At 33.0% G+C, this 18,359-nt stretch overlaps 1 protein-coding gene across 1 annotated transcript; it reads left to right on the top strand.

The window, feature by feature from the left end:
* Positions 1-11,542: 11,542 nt before the first annotated feature.
* On the top strand, positions 11,543-18,105 carry LOC119609402. Its single transcript, XM_037964161.1, has 3 exons — positions 11,543-12,537; positions 12,733-16,707; positions 18,054-18,105. The coding sequence occupies exons 1-3, from the start codon at positions 11,543-11,545 to the stop codon at positions 18,103-18,105; spliced, it is 5,022 nt and encodes a 1,673-aa protein (XP_037820089.1).
* The last annotated feature ends 254 nt before the right edge of the window (positions 18,106-18,359 follow it).

Genomic DNA, 18,359 nt, shown 5'->3' with positions numbered 1-18,359 from the left:
GTGGAATCGGTACAACACCTCCTATGTGACTGCCCAGCCTTACAAGAGCACAGAGATTTTGGTAGAGCTCTTTTATATGATCTGGACTGTCTCAGAGATGCGTCACTAGTAAACATGATCGGTTTTATTTTAGTTTTATTTAGTTTTAGTACTCAACGAAATTAGGGAGGCAAACCATTCTCTCAATATTAGGGAATGGCAATTCTAAGGGTATCACAGTGGGCCACTAGTCCTTCGATTGAACTCCATTACTAGCGAGCGAGGTTACGTGGGTTAACCTAACCTAACCTTGGTGCAAATTTCATCAAAATCGATTTTTTGAGTTCGGTCAATCGTACAAAATTTGAGGGCGCTAGCTTTATATGAGAGATGACGTCCACTATTTCAGAACTCCTAATGAATGGAGAAATCGGTACTCAATCACTTCCCATATAAATCTACATATTTTCAAAAAAAAATATATATATTGTTAATAACATAGTTTATACTAGCTTTGTTCCAGAACTTTTCTGTCTAAAGAGAATTAATGAATTTTCTCTTCGTACTTATAAAAAGTACGGGAACAGAAAAAACTAAATTTCTCTTTCAATAAATTTGTATTGAAGTTTATTCATATAAATTTCTATTGAAATTAAAATAAAATTGAAAAACTACAATCACACATACTTATTTATGAAAATAAATCAAAAATATCAAACCAAAGAATAATAAGAAATTGGGGCTTGTCAGTTGGTACGTAAAGGAGTTGTCATTCGGTACCTAACTCTAAGTATGTATTGGTAGAATTTTTGTATTAGTATTGGAGCTCCAACCACTTTCACCACACTTTCCAAACATACATACTTGCATAAAATCGTACATATAAATTTTAGGAAAAATAAATAACATTTAAATTTCTACATTCGCAGATTTTTTAATTTATTTTGCCCACATCTAATCAGTAAACATTTAATAAATATATTTTTCGGACTTAAAATGTCTTTTTTTGCAAAAAAAAATAGTTTATTTTAAATAATTTTTTCATTTTCAATACCAAAATATACAACTTTGTTTTGTCAATTTTAATTTCAACACACAAAAATTAATTGCCAAAAAAATTAAAAAAATATTTTTTTAGTTTGTGAAAAATAAAAATATTTCGGGTTGTTAAATGGTATAAAATTGTGCAAAAAATTAAAAAATAGTTATGTGTTTGTGAAAAAACGTCGTTCAAGTCGTATTATCCCGGTATTTTCGCGAAAAAGTTTTGAAGTATTGTGAGAGAATTGAGTTCTCACAAGTGTGTTGAATTTACACAGAACTCGTCTGTGAAGAGAAGGGAATGTTATTGTTGTAAAACAATGTCATAGTCCAACTTCTTATTATTCTTTGTATCAAACATTTTTTGTTTTCAATGTATTTTTTTAAACAAATAATTTATTTGACAATTTTTTTTCTATTTGCCAGGAAAAAATTTTCTGGCTAAAACCTGCAAGTTCTGGCAAAGAGAAAATAATTTTAATTGCTCAAATTTGTTCTCTTTTGACAAGTAAAGGAACAAAGCTACTATGTTAAAAAAAATTGGGGTAGGATCTTGTCAAAGTTAAATCAGTTAAATACACATTAGTCATGAATGTGTATTTTTAAAATTTTCCTAATATCACCCTGATATTCATATTAATATCGATTTACATATGTATAATAAAATTCAGCATAAATCTAATAAATAACTTAATTGTTTTGACAATTACAAAAGTATCGATTGGTACACAGAAAAAACTGAAAAACGATTTCAATTACCAAAACCTCGTTTTCAATTATTTTATTTTTTGAAGTTCAACCTATAACAAAAATTGTATATTCAATTACTACTTATAATTGATTTCGTACACAAAATTTTTATTTTTTTCTATTTTTGTTGTTGTTAAATACGTATTTGATTATACATTTTTATGAATCAAATACAAAATGAATTGAACCCTTTTAAAATTTTTGATTAATCGTTTAATTGAAAATTTTTTAAAATTAATTTTTTCTGTGTATATAAAATCTTATTTATAGGCGAACATTCCTTTTACTAGCTATTCCTCTCAATCAGGACGAATATTTATTATTTCATATTGAAAGCAACAAATAAATTCGAAAATGTTTTAATGGAATATAAGAATGAAAAGTTTGTTCGAGATATTTTATTCTCAAGATAGATTTGTACGCTAATTTGTTTGTATAATAAATATTTAAATTGGTTTTACATTCTTAAAACATTTTATCTTTTTTAAAAAAAGTTTTTATTATCTGTACTGTTTGTTAATACAACAAGTTTGTTAGTTAGTCCTTAGAGTATAATGATTTCAAAATACATAAATTTGTTTTCTTTTGCTTTAACAATCTCTGTAGACATTGTTTACCTCTAGGCTTGATTTGTTCATTTGTTAGCAAAAGCAGGCGGAAACAGATGAACAGTAAACCAGCGCCTAAAAATGTATTTGTTATTATCTACAATATGTATAATAAGACTAATTTTCAGATTTAGTATTCTGAAAACTTATTTGCAATAAATCTGCTGTATATTGGTAGCATTTTAGCAAGATCGATTATGTTTTGTATTATGATTTTCCTAGAGTGGATTTTTGATACGAATTATCTTTATTAAGGTCAGGCCTAATTGTACATATGTACAATATACATTGTACATAAAACATGCTTTAAGTACTTCATAAATTTATTGGTTGTATTGCCGACAAAGTCTTGTTTGTTGCCGTTGGTAGGCTGTTCTTTATTTTATTAGCTCTTTTGTCGTTTCGTATTAAGATTGATTATATTATGAAAATAACTTTATCTGTTGGTTTTATTCATGAGGGTATTTTGTTGCTAAATGAAAAAATTTATAAACACAAATAAACAATAAAACTTAAATTTTTAAAGTGGTGAATTGTACTCAGGGACAGACTATAACAACCAGTATTTATAGGTTTTAAATTATATTGCCAACAGGTAGAATTACATCAAGTGAGAAATTATTTTTATTTCACCACCCTACAACACTATACAACAACCAGTATTTATAAGTTTTAAATTCTATTACCAACAGTTAGAATAACATCAAATGAGCAATTATTTTTATTCCACCACCCTACAACACTATATTGGCAAGGGTATTAAAATTTTAAAGATTACACTGGTCTGCAAAAAATTATGTCTTTAACGTCTTTAATTCTATAATAATTTCTCTTAAAGGAGGATTTCATTGCAAACCAGTGTAATTAGATGAAATTTGGTACAATTTAGCACATTATTCCAATTTCCCATATTCCCAATATTACTCCTCTGTAAACATTATGGGAGTACATGATCCGTTAAGTAGTCCTATGTAATGCAGTCATGAATCATGTTTATTTTTTCGAAAACAACATGGTCCATAGCCTGCATTACATGGGACCATGTTGTGAATCACGTACTCCCATAATTTTAGCAAGGGAGTAGTTTTGGGATTACTATGATGAATTGAATGGATGGATTACGTGGTCCTCATATAGTTAAATGGAGTATATTTTGTATATATTTAGATTAGTTTTGGACCAAGACCTAGTCCTTTAAGGAGTAGTCTCAAGTCTACTCCCAGTCTAAAGAGCGTCCTTTTTCAAAAAGCTCCCGAAACTTCAATAATTCTCTTAATATTATTGGTACAAATAATGCTTAATATATCACACACCCAGTACTAAAATGACTCAACTCAAAGTTTTATTTTTTCGTTTTTTAGTTGTGTCACTTTTGTACTGGGTATGCGCTATGTATGCATGCATAACATGACCCCTTCTTTGTATCAAAACTAATACTAATTTTTTTGTAACTAACTATTGCTTAATTTTCAAAATTTATATACCCATCATCAAAAAAGATGGGGGTATATTGTTTTTGTCATTCCGTTTGTAACACATTGAAATATTCGTCTAAGACCCATAAAAGTATATATATTCTGGGTCCTTATTAGATTCTAAGACGATCTAGCCATGTCCGTCCGTCTGTCTGTCTGTTGAAAACACGATAGAGTCCAAATGGAAGTAGCTAGCGAGCTGAAAATTTGCATAGATACTTCTAGTTGATGCAGTTGGTTTGGTATTGAAAATTTGCAATATCGGTCCACGATTTCGCCTAGCCCCCAAATAAGGCCCCTCCAGAAAATGACTTTATCGCTCATAACTTGCTAAGAGAAGCATCAATGTTTTATGAAAACATAAATCTCTTCGTAGAATTTTATAAGGATCGGTCCATAATTGACCCTACCCCCCATATAAGGTCCCCTTCAGAAAATGACTTTATCGCCCATAACTGGCTAAGAGAAGCATCAATTGCGGTGAAATTCAGCACAAACTTGTTTTATGGGAACTTAAATCTCTTTGTAAAATTTTATAAGGATAGGCCTATAATTGACCCTACCCCCCATATAAAATCCCCTTCAGAAAATGACTTTATCGCTCATAACTGGCTAAGAGAAGCATCAATAGCGGTGAAATTCGGCACAAACATGTTTTATGGGAACATTAATCTCTTTGTAAAATTTTATAAGGATAGGCCTGTAATTGACCCTACTCCCCATATAAAGTCTCCTTCAGAAAATGACTTTATTGCTCACAACTGGCTAAGAGATGCATCGATAGCAGTGAAATTCGGCACAAACATGTTCAATGAGACTTAAATCTCTTTGTAAAATTTTATAAGGATAGGTCCATAATTGACCCTACCGCCCATATGAAGTCCCCGTCAGAAATTGACTTCATCGCCCATAACTGGCTAAGAGAAGCATCAATATCGGTGAAATTCGGCACAAACATGTTTTATGGGAACATTAATCTCTTTGTAAAATTTTATAAAGATAGGCCTATAATTGATCCTACACCCCATATAAAGTCCCTTTCAGAAAATGACTTTATCGCTCACAACTGGCTAAGAGATGCATCAATAGCAGTGACATTCGGCACAAACATGTTTAATGAGAACTTAAATCTCTTTTAGAACTTAAATTAATTTTATAATGATAGGTCCATAATTGACCCTACCGCCCATATGAAGTCCCCGTCAGAAATTGACTTTATCGCCCATAACTGGCTAAGAGAAGCATCAATAGCGGTGAAATTCGGCAGAAACTTGTCACTTCGCAAAATTTTATAAGGCCCGGTTTATAATTGACCCTACCCCCCATATAAGACCCCCCTTTAATGCTCGTATCTGACGTTAAGAAACATATATACATACATATATATATGTAGCAATAAAATTCGACAAAAAAAAATTTTATAGGAACTAAAATCATTTTCTTAAATTTTATGAGGATGGGTCCATAATTGACCCTACCCCCCCATATAAGGTTTATTACTGACGCGAAAATGTGAGTATAGCAGTAAAATTCTACATTAACAAGTTTTGTGCGAGCCAAAAGTTCTTTATCAAATTTTATAACGATCGGTCCTTAATTAACCCTATCCCCCTTGTAAGGTCCCCTTCAGAAAATGACTTTAAAGATCATTACTAGCTTAAAACTGCAAGTACAGCGATGAAATTCGACATAAACCATTTTCGTATTACTAAAATCTCCCACTAAATTTTATGAGGATCAGTCTGTAATTGACCTTACAAATAAGGATGATTTGATGGTGGGTATATAAGATTCAGCATGGCCGAATATAACACTCTTACTTGTGTATATTTTTTAGGCAATTAAATTCTGTACAAAATTTATTTTTGGCAATTACTTGACAAATGTTGTACACCTAACAAAATCTGCCTCAAATGTAATATAAAACTTGAAAAGAAGGGTGTCTCTAAAAGTAGCATTGTTTGAAATTTTTATTTTTATTCGTTCATTTGTTTATATGTCTATCTGCCTGCTAATTCTTTTTATGGGACACTCTATGTATATGCTGTATTTTCTATAATAGATAAAACAGATTTTATGCAAAATAAATGTTATGTTCAAATTTCCACATTTATGTGCGTATGTGAATATTATGTTGCAGCAATATATGTGTATGTACCATGTAATTTGCTTTTGGGAAAATTACATTATATAATTTGTTAGCCATACAAAGTATGTTTTAGTTTGATTTGAGGGCAAAATTAAAGATTAAACACTATAATAGAATTTAGGTATTTAACTCGAAGCACATGAACTAATTAGTCATTATAACTTAGGTTTATCTGAAACATACAATTTAACACAAAATATAATTATTTGAAATATTAACAATGTTTTGTTAGATGTTTATTAGTGAGATTATTTAATAGCCTTTAGAAAATATGTACATACATAAGTAGTAGCACATTTTATTTATTAACAATAACAATGTAAGTTTAAATAATTTCTAGTTCAGGTTACATGTGTTTATATACACACATACCATACCACTACAATGGGGACTGTATGATAGGTCTACATACCTGTGGTAAATACACCAAAAGTCAAATAATCGAGAACAATTATCCCACACTCACTCTAATAAACATTATTTTTGACTCAATTTAAAGACTAGTTAATCCTAAAAATGTTTCAATAAATTTTTTATTACAAAGATAAACCTTGTTAATATACCCGACTTTACATTCATACCTGTTGAGTTTAATATCTAAATCCATAGTAATTCAAGTTCATGAATATTTCAATCAATATATCATCTCTATTTACTGTTGTTACTTTCTATTAATACGTCAAGCCATTAGTCATTACTCTTGATCTGAAATGAATAGAAGAGAAAACACTTAAACATGTTTCAATTTGGTTTCCGCTTTCATTAGTAAAGGAAATTGAATTTGTTCTATTTATGTTTGTATTTTTTTGTACACTCAATACATACATAAATATTTGTAATTTATTTCAATGGGATAAAAAAGTAAAATGAAATACTATAAATAAAATATATCTTAAGAAATGGTACTTTACCAATAATTTTCTCTAGAACAGATTTTAAGGACAAAAATAAATTTAATCAATCTTATTTCTTATTTTTGTCCCTTTTTTTCGAAAAATAAAAGAAACCTATTTATGGTAAGATCAAACGGTGTCATCATACTTTTATATAAAGAAAGTCGTAATGCTGTTATTAACTTGAGTCCTTATGGGGACATAATAATCAGATTTGAAAGACTTAACGTCTACTTGTTAACATCATTACTATTAAATATAGGGACTTTAGTGACGATAGAACAAATGCTAATTAGCAGCGTTCGGTATGCTAATATGAAGATCGAGCATCATCTCTCTAAACACAGTTGTATTACACAGGTGTTGAAAATTATTCAATGCTGTTCAAGATTTTTTAAAACTGTGCTTGCATGAACAACTTTGGAGCTGAACAAATTGAAGTCCAATAATAACTGATATACTCATTCACAAATGGAAATGGATAGGTCATACGCTACGCATATGTCCTGGTGACATTTCACAAGCCATTAACTAGACAACTGTTGCTATGAAAATAAAACAAAAAAGATTTAACTTTAACTCTATGTTGCTAAAATTGTTCATATTTAGATTTTAATTCATTTTTATACTTTACACTTTAGTGGGGAGGGTATATTGGGTTTGTGCTGATGTTTGCAACGCACAATAATATTGGTCCTATACCCAATACCAATCGGGTTAGAATCATTTTCTGAGTTGATTTAGCTATGTCCGTCCGTCTGTCTGTCTGTCTGTCTGTCTGTCCGCCTGTCCGTTTGTCCGTCCATCCACGGAAACTTTGTAATCAAACTACAGGTCGCAATTTTGAAGATAATTTAATGAAATTTGGTACATGATCTTCTATTGTCACAGGGACAAAGCCTATTGAAAATGGTTAAGATCGGTTCATTATTTCACCTAGCCCTCATACAACTGAACCTCCGAATAGGGCTTATAAACCTTGAAATCATACTAGAGGTCGGTAGTATGATACCAGAGATGATGCCTATTAAAAATGTTTAACATCGGTCCGTTATTTCACCTAGCTCCCATAGAACTGAACCCGCCGAATAGGGCTCTTAAGTACATAATTATGTTTAATATATGAGCATATATATCGACAAAAAGCTGCAAAACCAAGTTCTATACTAACCTTGATGACCCTCATGAATTTTATAATTATAGGGTGGTCAAATGATAGCCCCTATACATAGCCCCTTCAAAATTTCACTTAAATGTCCAGAATTCAACAATAAATGGCTTAAGTATGTATATCTGAGGCAAAGTACAATTCAACATAAATGCTTTATTATGAAAACTAAATCACATTTTATTTTTGTAGGGTGTAGGGTATTATATGGTCGGCCTCGCCCGACAATAATTTCTTACTTGTTTATTTTGTATAAATACAAATAAAATTTTATCTATGTATGTTTTTGGTTTACGAATGCTATTAAGGGTCATTATAACAACTTGCCTTTAATGTTTGTAATAGTAAAAGGTAACTTTAATTTGTGAGGAATAAAGAGAACTTCAAATATTTTCATTATTACAAACTAAGTTTTTATCAGACAAAACCCGTAGCATACTTTTAGCCGTTAATAATATTTATACCCTACACCACTTTAGTGGGGAGGGTATATTGGATTTGTGCTGATGTTTGTAACATACAAAAATATTCGTCCTAGACCCACCTTAAAGTATACCAATCGGCTCAGAATCGTTTTCTGAGTCGATTAAGCTATGTCCGTCCGTCCGTCCGTCCGTCCGTCCGTCCGTCTGGCTGGCTGGCTGGCTGTCCATGTAAACCTTGTGCGCAAGGTACAGGTCGCAATTTTCAAGATAATTGGATGAAATTTGGCACGCACGTTTTATTTGACCCAAGGACGAAGCCTATTGAAAATGGTTAAAATCGGTCCATTATTTCACCTAGCCCCCATAGAACAGAACCCCCCGAAAAGGGCTTCTGAGCTCATAATTATGTTAAATATACAGATATATCGATAAAATACGGCAAAACTAAGTTTTATAGAAGTCTTGATGACCCTGCCAAATTTCATAAAGATCGGGCCCCATTTGACCCTAGCTCCCATACAAAGAAAATTACTTGAATGTCAAAAATTAACTTATAAACACAAATATCGCGATGAAATTCAGCACAAAAAAATATTATGTAAATATAAATATATTCAAAAAATTTTATCGGGCTTGGTCCATATTTGCACCTAACCCCCATATAAAGCCTCTTTCTGAAAATTATTTTTTCATCCATAAATTGCTTAAATGTATCGGAACAAGGTAATCTATATATATAAAAGAGTAGCGTTACTGACCGTCTGGCTGTCCATGTAAACCATGTGCGTTTTCAAGATAATTGGATGAAATTTGGCACATTCGCTCAAAGACGAAGCCTATTGAAAATGGTTAAAATCGGCCCATTATTTCACATAGCCCCCATTCAACAGAACCCCCGAAAAGGGCCCTTAAGCTCATAACTGTATTAGGTTAGGTGATGTTGTGTCAGTTGTGCCAACGATTGAATGCAATTGTATTAAATATACATGTATATCTATAAAAGGCAAAATTAAGTTTTATTCAAGACTATATGACCTTGCCAAATTTCATGAAGATCGGACCTTATTAGACCCTAGCTCCCATACAAATTCCCCTTCAGAAAATGTTTTGAATGTCCAAAATTAACTTATAAACATTAATATAGCGATAAAATTCGGTATAACTAATCTTTATATAAACATAAATTCATGTCACAAGAAACGGTCCTTATATGGACCCGAACATTTTTATCAATTTTTATACCCTACACCACTTTAGTGGGGAGGGTATATTGGATTTGTGCTGATGTTTGTAACATACAAAAATATTCGTCCTAGACCCACCTTAAAGTATACCAATCGGCTCAGAATCGTTTTCTGAGTCGATTAAGCTATGTCCGTCCGTCCGTCCGTCTGGCTGGCTGGCTGGCTGGCTGTCCATGTAAACCTTGTGCGCAAGGTACAGGTCGCAATTTTCAAGATAATTGGATGAAATTTGGCACGCACGTTTTATTTGACCCAAGGACGAAGCCTATTGAAAATGGTTAAAATCGGTCCATTATTTCACCTAGCCCCCATAGAACAGAACCCCCCGAAAAGGGCTTCTGAGCTCATAATTATGTTAAATATACAGATATATCGATAAAATACGGCAAAACTAAGTTTTATAGAAGTCTTGATGACCCTGCCAAATTTCATAAAGATCGGGCCCCATTTGACCCTAGCTCCCATACAAAGTCCCCTTCAGAAAATTACTTGAATGTCAAAAATTAACTTATAAACACAAATATCGCGATGAAATTCAGCACAAAAAAATATTATGTAAATATAAATATATTCAAAAAATTTTATCGGGCTTGGTCCATATTTGCACCTAACCCCCATATAAAGCCTCTTTCTGAAAATTATTTTTTCATCCATAAATTGTTTAAATGTATCGGAACAAGGTAATCTATATATATAAAAGAGTAGCGTTACTGACCGTCTGGCTGTCCATGTAAACCATGTGCGTTTTCAAGATAATTGGATGAAATTTGGCACATTCGCTCAAAGACGAAGCCTATTGAAAATGGTTAAAATCGGCCCATTATTTCACATAGCCCCCATTCAACAGAACCCCCGAAAAGGGCCCTTAAGCTCATAACTGTATTAGGTTAGGTGATGTTGTGTCAGTTGTGCCAACGATTGAATGCAATTGTATTAAATATACATGTATATCTATAAAAGGCAAAATTAAGTTTTATTCAAGACTATATGACCTTGCCAAATTTCATGAAGATCGGACCTTATTAGACCCTAGCTCCCATACAAATTCCCCTTCAGAAAATGTTTTGAATGTCCAAAATTAACTTATAAACATTAATATAGCGATAAAATTCGGTATAACTAATCTTTATATAAACATAAATTCATGTCACAAGAAACGGTCCTTATATGGACCCGAACATTTTTATCAATTTTTTTCTATCTATATTTGACGCTAGCCTACATAAAATCAGTCTGTAGTCAATATCCATTAAATGTCTTATGGTATTAAATTAAGATAAAATTGTACGTAAATACTTAGTTGTAAGAAGTACTAAGTATATGTAATTTGTATAGTTCTATATCTCTGTACTATTTTGGCCATTTTCGCCTGGTAGGTAGTAGGTAGTAAGTGCATTCGTATAAATACGTGTAAGCAGTATAATTGGTACCTTCAAATATTATTGTCTGAAAAAGGGATTATTTACCTGTGTAAATTAATGTTTAGGTCTGAAAAAGGGATTTATTACCTATGTAAATGGATCGCGAATAAGTCTTTCTCGGCATCCATCAGTCTTAAATTAGTATTTGAATAAGAAGGGTGTGTCGCGGAAAATATTTTGAAATGCCTAGAACACGCAACCAAAGTGCCGAACAACGCCGCGTACTGCATAGAAATAGGATGAGGCAATTACGGCTTGTGGAAGAATCAGAAGATAATACGTTACATTCTGTTGCAAATCGGTCAATTCAGAGAAGATCACAGCCCCTTTATAATTCTATTTGGCGTATGAATCGCCGCCAAGATGTATTATTTCGACAAACAGAACAGATGCGAAACAATGCAAGTCGGCAATTAAGACGTACAGATCCATCTTACAGTCAGAGGGAACTAAATCGTGACGGTGCTAGACGTCAAAATAGACGAGCAGATCCATCTTACAGCCAGATGGAACTTAATCGTGATGACATTGGTCGTCAAAATAGACGAGCAGATCCATTTTACAGCCAAATGGAACTTAATCGTGATGACATTAGTCGTCAAAATAGACGAGCAGATCCATCTTACAGCCAGAGGGAACTAAATCGTGATAATTTCAGTCGCCAAAATAGACGCCAAGATCCATCGTATAGTCAACGGGAACTAATTCGCGATGAAGATAGTCGTCAAATTAGACGAGCTGATTTATTATACCGAGAAGCAGAACAGTACCGCGATACTTTGGAACATCAAATGAGACGATCTAACCCATCATATAGGATTCAAGAACAAGTCCGTAACACTGCAGAACATCAAATTAGACGAAGAAATCAGGAATATCGGTCAGAAGAACAAATTCGTAACACAACAGAGCACCAAAATAGACGCAGTCATAGGGAATATAGGATCGAAGAACAAGTTCGTAATACAACAGAGCATCAAATTAGACGGAGTAATCAAGAATATAGATTACAGGAACAAGTTCGCAACACAGAGGAGCATCGCAACAGAAGAAGTGACAATATTTACAGTGAGTTAGAAAGATCAAGGAATACATTACGGCGCTCTTTGCGTAGACGAAATATGCAATACAGAGTGATGGAACAGCAACAAAACACCATACAACGACACATACTACGAACAATGGAGCGCCAGAATCAACATGACATACAACGTAATGTTCAGGAAAGAGTTACTCGCCACAGGCAAGATAATATTAACAGAGAAATGGAAAATAGCCGGCAAGCTGAACGAAATCGTCAACTGAGAGAGGAACTACCTGTAGAAGAACTAGAGGAAAGCAGACGAATAGTAGCAGAAAATAGAAATCGCATACGATTTCTCAGGTACAACGATACAATTAAACAAGGGCCAACAGTAATATGTACCTGCTGCGGAGGACTATGGTTTCCACACCAGGTAGAGGAATTATCTCGGAATAGTATTCATGTAAGTACCGATTTTATTACTGATGTTTTTTGTCTTTCCGAAAGGTTTCCGACTGAAAACAATAAATATAATTTTTGTAAAACTTGTTGTAGGTCAATAAAAAATAAGCGAAGGCCAAATATTCGTTTGTCAAATGGACTTGATTATCCGGAGATACCTGAGTGTCTCAAGGACTTAACGTCCATCGAAGAACGGCTTGTGACAGCCAGACTTCCTTTTATGATAATCATAGCTCTTGGATTTGAAAGACAAAGCGCAATAAGAGGAGCTGTTGTAAATGTTCCTATTTCCGTCAATAAAATAGTTACAGCTCTACCTAGGACATTCGATCAAGCTGAAGTAATTCAGCTTCATTTAAGACGTCGACTTGAATACCAGCACGACTACATGACAGAAACTATTAGACCTGCTAGAGTTATTGAGGCTGCCAGATATTTGGTTACGTCCGATTTATACATTAAACATGGCATAACTATCGACAGTAATTGGTTCGAAAGTTTTGCTTCTCAAAATGTTGTTCCCTTTGTAGCTGATCGTCAAGATGAAAATATCATTAATAATATTTTCGAGAATCAAAATGATTATAATTCTAACGCTGAGAGCAATATTGATGAGTTTGATGTAGAAAATCTTAATCCAGGTGGACAAGAAACATTACTTGATAATGTTCCGGTGGAAAATGTACCATTACAAAGATTAGTAATGGCACCTGGCGAAGGCCAGCGTCCTCTTGATATGGTAATAGATGAAGATTCGGAGGAACTATCATTCGTTACCATATATGGAGGGAGAAAAAGGACATGCTCAGAAAGTTATAGCAAAATAGTTCGCTCAGAACTACGAAGGTATGATAGACGTGCTTGCAGAATCGATAAATTACTCTACAGCTATAAGAAGTTGGAGCTGTTGTCAATAAAAAGTGCGATGTCAATTGCTTTACGCAAACATGTCCGCTCGAATAATGTTACAGCGGGTAATGCCCTTAACGAAACTTTCATGAACAGCCTCATACAACATGACGATGGATATCGTATTTTAAAGGGTGTTCGATCTTCTCCAGCTCACTGGGAAGCTGAGAAGAAAAAAGCTGTAGCAATGATTAGACAATTTGGCCTACCTACATTTTTTATTACTTTATCAGCTGCTGAAACGAAATGGACAGAGCTTTTGGTTATTTTGTCAAAAACTGTGGACAATATAGACATAACTGAAGATGAAGCTGTTAATCTTAGTTTCACGGAAAAGGCGAGACTGATACGCACTGACTCTATTACTTGTGCCCGTTATTTTGACTTTAGATTCCGCCAACTTTTTGGTCTCTTCAAAATGAAAAATGGCATTTTTGATAACCACTATGTGCAGCAATACTATTGGCGAGTTGAATTTCAACATAGAGGCTCCCCTCATATTCATGGCATGTACTGGCTTAAAGATTCTCCAAAAATTGATCTTAATGATCACTCATCTTTCCCGGCCGTTATTCAGTTTATTGATAAATATATAAGCACAAATGGTAGCGATCCATGTGTTGCCCAATATATAGATTATCAGAAACATAATCATAATCGGTCTTGTACAAGGGAATACAGAAGTGAAAGAATTTGCCGATATGGTATTCCATATCCCCCCATGCCTCAAACCGAAATTTTAACTCCTCTTCCAGACAACTTTGAAAATGCATCTCTGTATAAGGAGGGATATATAAAAATTCAAAATTTTTTAAATCAAAATTTAAGCGTTGAAGAAGTTTCAAATCTTAATGATTTTGAATGTTTTTTAAGAAATGAACATATTAATATGTCATATGAAGCTTACAAATTATCCCTCCGTTCATCTTTGAAAAAACCTAAAATTTTCTTACGTAGAAAGTTTGAGGATAAAATGCTAAACGCATATAATCCTACGATTTTACAATTGCATAGAGCAAATATGGATATTCAATTCATTTTGGACGCTTATGCATGTTGCAGTTACATCGTTAATTATATTAATAAGTCTAATCGCGGAGTTTCCAGAATTCTACGTGAAGCCATTGATGAAATTAGAGGCGGAAATTTCACAATTAAGCAAAAATTGCAACATATTGGCCATAAATTTATTTCTGGTACTGAAATTTCGGCTCAAGAAGCAACATATTGTTGTCTAGGTATGCGCCTTTCTGAAAGTAGTAATGCTGACATATATATTAATACCGTTAGACCTGAAGAAAGAGTATTGATTCTAAGATCTCGTGATGAACTTCAAAATTTACCTTCCGACTCTACAGATATCTACGTCACAAGTCTTTTAGACCATTACGTACAACGACCTGATGAGTTGGATTCTCTGTGCTTGGCAGATTTTGCAGCCTATTATAAGTTTTCTAGAACTGCAAGAAATGTACAAAATGAAGAAACTTATAACGAGCACGATGAACAAGATGAAAATGAGTTTTCTGGACGATTTCTTAGACTTAAGGATAATAGCGGATTCATCAAAAAGAAGACAAAGCCAAATGTTATTAGATATCGACGATACAATGTTAACACTCATCGGAGCGATTACTTCAGGGAATTAGTAATGTTGTATCATCCCTGGCGAAATGAGGAAGTCGATATATTGCAAAATGACAATGAAGGCTTTTGCAATACTAATAAGGATGCCATTGATTCCAATCGGAGACGATACGACGTTTTTGAGGAAAGAGAACTTGAAAATGTTCTTGAAAATCTAAGACTTGAATCTGAATCCGACAATAATGGTCATGGGGAAGATGAAAATCCATCTATTGATAATGAGTTTAGAGTTCTTGGGGTTCCTGAAATAAATCCGGATATTAATGTATTTAATATACCAGAAAACGAACCAACCGAAGAATCTCCGGAAGGTTGTATACGTTTAATTAAGCTACCACCTCTTATACCAGAAAATGATTTATTAACAATGGTCAGATCATTAAATAATAAGCAAAAAATTTATTTGACACATTTGTTACATAATATAAAATTGGGCCAACCATTTTATGAATTTGTAGGAGGTGGTGCTGGAGTCGGTAAAAGTAGATTAATATCTGCATTATACCAGTCAGTGAATTACAGACAAAATTATATACCTGGTAATGACCCGAATACGATAAAAGTCTTGCTTTGCGCACCAACAGGAAAGGCAGCATTTGGCATAGGTGGAGCTACACTTCACTCAATGTTTTCACTGCCCATAAATCAATCATCAGCTGACCTTAGACCACTAACTAACGATACAGCCAACACATTGTATTCGAAATTCTTGAACTTAAAGCTCCTAATCATAGATGAAATATCTATGGTAGGATCAAAAATGTTTAGGTATCTCGACACAAGGCTAAAACAGGTGTTTAAATCGACTGCACCGTTTGGAGGGATTTCTGTTTTAGTATTTGGAGATTTAAGGCAACTTCCCCCCGTTGGTGATAGTTGGATATTTTCCGCACCAACAAATGATCCGTATAGTGTAATATACGGATCTTCACTGTGGGACATGTTTAAATATTTTGAGCTCAACGAAATAATGCGCCAAAGAGAAGATCAAGCATTTGCAAGAGCTCTTAATAATATGGCATGCGGAAAAATGTCTGAAGTAGATATATCTCTTATGAAATCACGAGAAGTCCTTGAATCGCATGTTCCAGATGAAGCAATTCATTTATTATGTACAAATATTGAAGTTGATAACTGGAACACGATTAAACTTAATAGAATAGCTACAGAAGAGGTAACATCATATGCCATTGATCAAGTGAAATCAGTGGGACTATCCCGAGAAAATAGGGATCGCATTTTGGAAAATGTCAAATGCTTTAAAACATCCGAAACTCAAGGACTTCGGTATGATTTGAAGCTAAAGACAACTGCAAAGTACATGATTACGGTTAATATCAACACTAGCGATGGCTTAGTTAATGGAGCAACTGGCCAACTTATGCAAATTGGCTTTGATAATAATCGAAAACCATTAACATTGTGGATTAAATTTCCTGATGCTTCCATTGGCGTTTTAGCTCGATCACAAAGGCGACATCCAAGCGAAGCTCTGTGGACCCCTATTGAATTGTTAGTACGGTCTTTCCAATATAAACGGAATGAAAATGTCAACATTGACCGTAAGCAGTTTCCAGTTGTACCAGCTGAAGGTATAACTATTCACAAGAGCCAAGGGGCAACATACTCAAGTGTAGCTGTTCATCTTAAATCAGGAATGAAACGCTCTGCTTTATATGTTGCGTGCAGTCGAGCAACAAGTGCTGCGGGACTCTACTTAATTGGAAAGTTCCCAACACATTTACCAAACCTGACTAATAATGACTTAGTGCAAGTGGAGATGAACAACCTTCAAAATAGCAAAAAATTAATAACAAATTTTGATTTTTTGATAGATAGAAATTCAATAAATGTGACTTATCATAATGTTCAAAGCTTACATGCACATATTGAAGATGTTCGTTGTGATAACTTAATGTTGGCTTCAGATATCCTTTGTTTTGTCGAGACATGGACTTTAAGCCATGAAAATTATGATATTCCTGGTTTTAGCATTTTACCTAGAATGCGATTAGATTCAAATGAAAATGCAAATAGACGATGCAAACGTGGAATTATCGTTTACGTGAAAAATGAACTTGCAAATTCTATACAATATTGCGATAGTAAACAAGTTCACATTGCAAATAAAACATTTGAATTTATTATATTTAAGTACCAGGATATCAACATTACCGTTTTGTATCGAAATAAAAACTACCCTGCTAGATCTGTAATCAGAGAGTTAAACGAGTTGTTTTCCCGAAGTAACTATTTTAACGAAAAATCCATTATAATTGGTGATTTTAATATTTGCCGAAGGAATAGTTGCAGCGAGTTAGAAAGAAAACTCAGGGATAAAGGTCTTAACTCTCTCAATTCGACGAGCACTACAAAAAGTGCAACACAAATTGATTGGTGTTTTTCAAATATAGACGAAAGCACAATTAGTGCTAAAACATATGAAACTATACATAGTTACCATGACGCAATATGTGTTAGCATATTAAGGTAGATTATAAATAATATTTCCATATGTTTAAAAATTCTGAAAATAAATGTATATAAATATTTACTTATGTAGATTTATAAATAAATAAATAAATAAATACAAATTTATTAAAATATATAAAAATTTATTTCTTAATTATGGAATTATTTTAAATATTTGATCAATGTCAATTATTTTAAAGTAAGTAATAATTAATATTTACGTCCATAATAATTATATATGTATGTATTTCGTAAAACGATATTTACGATCATATTATAATATGGATGTGATATACAAAAGCAATTGATTTAATAGAAATTATAAACATATTTCGAATATATTTATGTATTTCAAATTGATTTTACTTTTCTTTCTAATAACTTAGAAACGACAAAGTTCAACAATTGCTTATTTATTTACAGACATCGAATATGTGAAATACCATATTTACTCTCCCTTGGAATAAGCCGTGGCGTGGCGGGAGGGCTTAAGTACTTCTTAATTTTTGAAATAATAAATTAAAAACTTAGAAGGAAACTAATTATTCCGCGAAATAAACTGTGGTGTAGGGTATTATATGGTCGGGCTTGACCGACTATAACTTTCTTACTTGTTTTCATATAAAAAATGACATTGAATGAATTTTTACTTCATATTTTTTACAAAAATTCTTACGTTAAAAGTTAATGGT

Source organism: Lucilia sericata, unplaced genomic scaffold, assembly GCF_015586225.1.
Source record: "Lucilia sericata isolate MDLA Ls3-8-SP2 unplaced genomic scaffold, ASM1558622v1 Contig000977F_arrow, whole genome shotgun sequence".
Lineage (NCBI taxonomy): Eukaryota > Metazoa > Arthropoda > Insecta > Diptera > Calliphoridae > Lucilia > Lucilia sericata.
The sequence above is the reverse complement of the archived record's forward strand: the minus strand, read 5'-3'. Positions and strand labels throughout refer to the sequence as shown.

Bases quoted from the DNA above. Each gene is read 5' to 3' on its own strand.
- LOC119609402 (XM_037964161.1), top strand. From the start codon at position 11,543: ATGCGAAACAATGCAAGTCGGCAATTAAGACGTACAGATCCATCTTAC. The intron at 12,538-12,732 runs GTACAACGATAC...AACTTGTTGTAG, and splicing joins AATCGCATACGATTTCTCAG to GTCAATAAAAAATAAGCGAA. The intron at 16,708-18,053 runs GTTAGTACGGTC...CTAATAACTTAG, and splicing joins CTGTGGACCCCTATTGAATT to AAACGACAAAGTTCAACAAT.